The 7408-nt window shown below is 43.2% G+C and overlaps 1 protein-coding gene across 1 annotated transcript; it reads left to right on the top strand.

Annotated features, from left to right (window-relative positions):
* Positions 1 to 5638: 5638 nt before the first annotated feature.
* Positions 5639 to 6576, top strand: LOC111555264 (olfactory receptor 10AD1). Its single transcript, XM_023231169.2, is given in 2 exon segments — positions 5639 to 6503; positions 6506 to 6576. Coding segments are annotated over 2 exon segments (936 nt in total).
* The last annotated feature ends 832 nt before the right edge of the window (positions 6577 to 7408 follow it).

Raw genomic sequence — 7408 nt, 5'->3', positions numbered from 1 at the left:
GGTGTAAGGTTTGAAATTATGAGAGGCACGTTTTATTTAAAGCAGACCTACAGAAGATAGTCAAGCCTCACATAGGCTGAAGTTTTCTGAGAAGACCTTACATGATTTAAACAAGGTTGATGAGTTCATTTACAATGTAAGTGCACTAACCCCATTCCTAAAACAGATTCCATAGAATAAACCATAAAATATGTATTATATTTTATTTCCTGTGTTTATAGCATGCTAAGAGAACAACAGAAACACTGTTGCTGTTGAATGTATTCAATACTGTCCTGCCCCTCTTAGGTAAATACGACAAGAATCAGAGCCTTACATTATAATAAGCCATTTTCCCACCAGTCTAGTCTACAATGGCATACTTTGTTCTTTTTGCTCCTGTGGTCATGGAATGTAGACTTGTGTCCCTTAATTCACCCGCACTGTACTTTGAGAATGCCAAATATGTGTATCGCCAGCATCCTTTCCTTCAGGACCTGCCAGACATTACTATGACTGAGTTTATTTTAATTATAACCACAACTCTATTGTTTTCTTTGTTTGCAATTTTATTTCCACACATATAATAATATCACTTAAAATAATTGTTTGGGACCTTGAGGGGGATACAGTAAACAATATTACTCTTCCCATGTGGTTCTGAATCAACTGAGAAATAAGACAATGAGTCTGCAGATGGAGATCAAAATATCACCTTTATTAATAAGCAGACATGGACTTCCTAATACAGAAGCACAGAGTCAGACAGACAGACATACTTATCCCCCTGTCATTGGCAGCACTGGCCAACAGCAGAGGCTTCCCAACAAGGGGCAGAGCCTGCCCTGGAGAAGTCCACTCACTTCCAAGAGGAAGGGGAGAAGAAAGGGATAGAACACATGTACTCAGTTTCTCCTTCTAAAATCATCAATCAGGTAAGCCACTCCACCTCCTGTGGAGAAGAGAAAGGTCAGGAGTATTATGTTATTACAATTTCCTTCAAAAAGAAGGAGACATCAGGAGTATGGAAGAAGTTATTTCTCACTCTACCACACCCCTAACAGTATCCAGCATTTTATTCTCTTAGCCGATGAAATCTATGCCTAATCAGGAATGCCATAATTAAAACAGTTCTAATTCCATTCTCATGTCGCTGCTCCCCCAGTACCAATCACCGCTGTTTCGAGAGGCTCTTGGAACTGTTGGGCCATTTTGATTTTGCCTGCAGATGGTTCTAATATCGGTCAGAACCATAGGTTAATTAAATCAAACATGACACCACTCTAGATCCACAGCTGAAAATTAATTCCCTCTTTTTTTCTCCTTGCCACACTGTGTTCAGCTACATAGTCCAACATATCTTATCAGAGGTTCTTCACTGAGATGAAATCACATCATTTAGATACAATAACAAAATGGAGACTCAAATGTTGTTATGTATATGAGCTACTTTGTAAACTACTGTTAATTTAAGAAAGATTACAGACCCTCAACTGTTTAAATAGGAAACCCAAGGAGTCATGGTTGACTTTTTATTTTATCTCTACGCACTTGTGATTAAAAAAAAAAAAAAAAAAAAAAAGAGCCTCTTCCAGTTTAACAAAGAAATTTCATAAGTATATACTGTGTATCTTTCAGAAAACAGAGGTATCTTTTTAAATATTACTATGGCCATGGATTAAGACAACCAATAAAAATTACATTTTAGAGTTCAAGATTTGTTGTAGAAGACCTAGCAACAATGTCTAAAGTCCATTCTTCAACGATTCTTTGTTAGAAATGGTGTGGTGGCTCACGCCTGTAATCCCAGCACTTCGGGAGGCCAAGGCGGGCAGATCACAAGGTCAGGAGATCAAGACCATCCTGGCCAACATGGTGAAACCCCGTCTCTACTAAAAATACAAAAATTAGCTGGGCGTGGTTGCACACACCTGTAGTCCCAGCTCTTCGGGAGGCTGAGGCAGGAGAATCGCTTGAACCCGGGAGGTGGAGGTTGCAGTGAGCCGAGATCATGCCACTGCACTCCAGTCTGGTGACAAAAAATAATAATATGTGCAAGGACAAATTTTATGTTACAGAATGACGTGTGTTTATCTGCTGTTACAGGAATAAAGACATGAGTGTTTTTATTTTCTTGCTGGTATTTCTTCAACTAATGGGGGGAATGTCATTTTCAAGTCAAGGTGCTAGAATTCAATTCATTAGCACCGAGACAGAATTTTTAAAATCTGAGAAGGTCCAAATATACCATCTGAAAAAGATGGGGCAGAATAAGATTTTTAGCAAACGGTATATGGGGTGTCATGGAGTCAGAGATCACCTTTAACCCTCCTTTTAGATCTTAGTGGGCTCTTTAGCTGGATTTAGAAACCAAATTGACACCAAGCAGATTAATAAAAGTATACAAATTATATTAGTTTTACATATACATGAGGATCTTTACAAGAGAGTGGTCAAAGCAAGGCGTTTTGTATTGTTTTAGACAAAGAACAATGATTTTGAGAAGAAATGACAGGACAAAGAAAATCTGGCTAGAGGCAGTAAAATGTTTTAGGAGAGTCACTAGGAGACATATGGGGGGGCGTGTGAAGCAGGTGGAAGGTGGGGTTACTTTGTTCAGTATGTTTATTTAGGTTTATTGTAGTGTTTAAGTCTCTGGTGATAAGGGCTATTTTTTCACCCTGGTATGAAGAAAGTACCCCTGCCAGTGGAATCTTTATGGTTTGATGTAAGAGACAGGTCAGCTCTGAGACTACAACTTTTTCCATTTTTTTTTTTTTTTTTGAGACGGAGTCTCGCTCTGTCATCCAGGCTGGAGTGCAGTGGCGCGATCTGAGCTCACCACAACCTCCGCCTCCTGGGTTCAAGCGACTCTCCTGCCTCAGCCTCCTGAGTAGCTGGGATTACAGGCATGCACCACCACACCCAGCTAATTTTTAGTAGAGACGGGGTTTCTCCGTGTTGGTCAGGCTGGTCTCGAACTCCTGACCTCAGGTGATCTGCCTGCCTCGGCCTCCCAAAGTGCTGGGATTACAGGCGTGAACCACCACGCCTGGCCTTCAATGTGTTTAACTCAAAATAATCAACATTTGGGAGGCCAAGGCAGGCGGATCACGAGGTCAGGATTTCGAGAAAGCCTGGCCAACAGGGTGAAACACCGTCTCTACCAAAGATACAAAAAATTAGCTGGGCATGGTGGCACGCGCCTGTAATCCCAGCTACTTGGGAAGCTGAGGCAGGAGAATTGCTTGAACCCAGGAGGCAGAGGTTGCAGTGAGCCGAGATCATGCCATTGCACTCCAGCCTGGGTGACAGGGCTAGACTGCATCTCAAAATAATAATAATATACCAGTCTGGCATATTTGGGGATGGCACATCTTTCACTCCTTCAAGGGGCATTTCACACCTATACTATAAAGTGTATACACATGCAACTTATCAATGTCATTTAAGTAGACATTCATCTCTAACAGTATAAAAGAACAAAGTCATCAGACACACCTTCTCTTCCACAGTGGCCGGCCAGGTCAGATGATCCTACCTGGACCAGCTTCTCTTCAAACACTGTGAGATGTTTTCTGTTACTCATTACTTGATTCAGTGACAAACATCATTATCAGCCAAGAAGCAGAATGAGGTAGGTTGTGATTTCCATGATATTGTCCCATTTATTTAGACAAATCCTTCACCGATTAACCTCTAATGGTAGCTAACAAGGTGCTAAATGCTGGGTATCACAGAATTCTTTCTGGCACAATAAACCACAGGTAAGCATTTATCCTCCAGCAGGGCCTAGTAATTCCTCAGGTCAAATCTCAGTTTCTTCTTAGACAAATCCCAGGCTTCTCTGGAGTGTAGCTCACTGACTTGTTTTGCCCAGACTGTGACCTAAGCCCCAACATGTCCACTGAGCACAGGCTTCCAAGAAACATCTTAAACAGTGCTCTCTGCCCTTCCCTTCCTTTTCTGGGCCCCCAAGAGAAGTCCTAGGCACAAGAAAAGTATCCCAAAGTAAAGATGATGGGAGTAGCCTACTGCCCAGTCACTACCTTGACCTAGCATCAAATCACAACTGGAGGGAATCTAGAGCTGCAAGGAGTGGCAGTGAGAGGGTAGGTAGCTCTAAATCCAGATCGAGAATATGTGAGATTGAGAGACATGGAGAAGACAGGGGAGTTTGACCAGAGTAAGATAAACGGCAGGCAACCATCACCACAAATGGGAAAAGGAGAGGGAGAAGAATGAGGATTGGAAGTAGATTGAGAAAGGAAAAAAGACTAACAGAGGGTAGAGTGAGAGTGTATAGAAAAGGGAGTAGGAGAGGAGAAAATGAAGAGAAATGATTGGCAGAACTGAAAGTTAAGCAGGAATATAGTTATCATCTATAAGCATCTGAAGGTGAGGAGGCTGGGTGCAGTGGCTCACACTTGTAATCCCAGCACTTTGGGAGGCCAAGGCAGGAGAATCACTTAAAGCCACAAGTTCAAGACCAGCATAGGCAATGTAGTGAGCGCCTGTCTCTATAATTAAGCTAAAAAAAAAAAAAAAAAGTATAAGTATCTGAAGGTGGAAGGGATCTGATACATCCTAACTCCAAAACAAGATGAAAAGCATAAGACAGACTGAATATGAACATAACAACTTCCTAAAAGTTACAATAGAGAGATAAGAGCATAAGAATTGTGACTGCTCATTCTTTGAAAATGGAAAAAGAACAAGATTTATTGCCAGAGACAAAGGGACAGTTGAAAGTTCTCTGAAGGTCCATTCCAGAAAGGTTAAATATATGCCCTGCTCATAGCTTCCCTTTTCACACAGGGATAGTTGGATCCTTTCTACCTAATTGTGTGTAACCATAAATTCCAACCCCAGGAGGAAAACTGTCTCCTGTTAGGAAGGCATGCATGAGCGCCCACCCAGTCCCCAGCTCCAGCACGCACAGCATGGGTGGCTGTGGTAGCAGCAGCAACTGCTGGGCGAGTGAGTTTGGAAATAGGTGGGTGACTGGGAAGAGCTTGACATGTCTCCAAAAAAGGTGCAAATCACTGTTAGCTGAGGGACAATCCTGAGGATTAGAATGTTTTTATTTTCCCTGAAATTTCAACCCATTCATCATTTTAAATTAGGCACACAGAGATTCAGCATTTTTTTCTTCTAGAAAAATACACCTTCAAATATCTCAAGTATTTCCTAAATACAATCTTCTATAAGCTGATAGCCACCATCCCTTTCCCTCACACACTCCATTCTTCAATTCCTAAAACTTTTCCTCATTTGGCATGGGCCCCAGACCCAATTATCTTATTTTTTCACCTCTGAACACGTCCTGGTTAGTGGCTAATCCTTCAATATTGAGGGCTCTGGAGCAGATGCAATACTTCACTTGATGCTTGATCAAACCAGAGTAAAGCACGTTACAACCAGCACTTTCTTCATGTTTTGATATTATGATTCTATGTATGCAGCCTGTGGTGACCCTGGCATTTTTGCCACCCCATAGCACTGCCAAATTACTAGAGTTTATTAAGTTCCAAAAGGATGACCACCATTCATCTATTCTGTTTTATAATTGGGCTTCTGGGACCAAGTTGGTACCTTCTGTTACCCCACAGCTATATCCTTGTGCTTTTCCCATCTTCCCTCCTCAAGCAGGCCCCAGATGCTAAGGAACGGCAGCACAGTGACAGAATTTATCCTCTTGGGCTTTCAGCAGAGCACCACTTCCACACGAGCATTGCTCTTTGCCCTCTTCTTGGCCCTCTACAGTCTCACCATGGCCATGAATGGCCTCAACATCTTTATCACCTGAACAGACCCCAAGCTCAACAGCCCCATGTACTTCTTCCTCAGCCACCTGTCTCTCCTGGATGTCTGCTTCATCACCACTACCATCCCACAGATGCTGATTTACCTCGTGGTCAGGAACCACGCTGTCTCCTTTGTATCTTGCATGACCCAGATGTACTTTGTCTTCTGTGCTGGTGTGGACGAGTGTATCCTCTCGGCTTTTATGGCCTATGACCGTTACGTTGCTATCTGTTACCCACTTAGCTATGTCCAGATCATAAGCCAGAAGGTCTGCGTCAGGCTTGTGGGAAGTGCCTGGTTCTCTGGACTGATCAATGGCATCTTTCTTGAGTATGTTTCATTCCGAGAGCCCTTCTGCAGAGACAACCACATAGAAAACTTCTTCTGTGAGGCCCCCATGGTGATCGGCCTCTCTTGTGGGGACCCTCAGTTTAGTCTGAGGGCAATCTTTGCCGACGCCATCGTGGGGCTGCTCAGCCCCATCGTGCTCACTGTCACTTCCTATGTGTGCATCCTTGCCACCATCCTCAGCAGAGCCTCCTCCTCAGGTCAGGGAAAGACTTTATCTACTTATGCCTCTCACCTGACTGTGGTCATCTTTCTTTACACCTCAGCTATGTTCTCTTACATGAACCCCCACAGCACACACGGGCCTGACGAAGAGAAACCTTTCTCCCTCCTGTACACCATCATTACCCCCATGTGCAACCTCATCATTACAAAGAAATGAAGGAGGCCATGGTGAGGGCACTTGGGAGAACCAGGCTGGCCCCGGCACAGTCTGTCTAGCAGGAAGGCCCTGAAAGGAAAGCTCCTTCACCTGAGGTATGGGAAAGTTACCCCTTCTTCAGTGCTGGCAGATGAATAACTCCCCTATGCTAAAAGGCTCCAGGAAAGAGCATTCATGGCTTCCTTGGCACTAGAATCAGACCTGAAAGTTCCTCCTGATGTCCAATGTCCTGATGTTATCTCTCTGACTTCACTTCCACATTGTTTTTTCTCGGACCTTCCTCAGGAGAATTTCAGATTTTCCTTAGTTTCTTTTCCTCTTAAGTTTCCACAACAGGATTCAGTAAATAAGCGTATTTAACTCCGTTTTATTTGTATTTATATGCTAGTCCCCCAACCTGAGTTGCGTACATACATTTAGAAGTAAACTTTTTTATTTTTCAGCTTTTCATTTTATTGTTTTTCTTTCTTAAATTCCACTCTCACTTCCTGGGTCTACCCTCATCTACCCAATTCCTATGCAAAGCAGGTAAAGAAGCAAGAAGAAAAGGGCTGGGTGCAGTGGCTCATAATTGTAATCTCAGCACTTTGGGAGGCTGAAGAGGGAGTCTGAGACCTGCCTGGGCAACATAGGGAGACCTATCTCTACAAAAACTTTTAAAAATAACTGGGCGTTGTGGCACATGCCTGTAGTCCCAGCTACTGAGGAGGCTGAGGTGGGAGGATTGCTTGGGCCTGGGAAGTTAAGGCTGTGTGAGCAATGATAGCACTGCTGCACTCCAGCCTGAGCAACACAGCAAGACCCTGTCTCATTTAAAAAGAAAAAAAAAAGGGAAGGAAGGAAGAAAGGAAGGGAGGAAGGGAGCAAAGGAGGGAGGGGAAGAAAAAAGAA

This window comes from Piliocolobus tephrosceles, chromosome 10 (assembly GCF_002776525.5).
Source record: "Piliocolobus tephrosceles isolate RC106 chromosome 10, ASM277652v3, whole genome shotgun sequence".
Taxonomy (NCBI): domain Eukaryota; kingdom Metazoa; phylum Chordata; class Mammalia; order Primates; family Cercopithecidae; genus Piliocolobus; species Piliocolobus tephrosceles.
The sequence above is the reverse complement of the archived record's forward strand: the minus strand, read 5'-3'. Positions and strand labels throughout refer to the sequence as shown.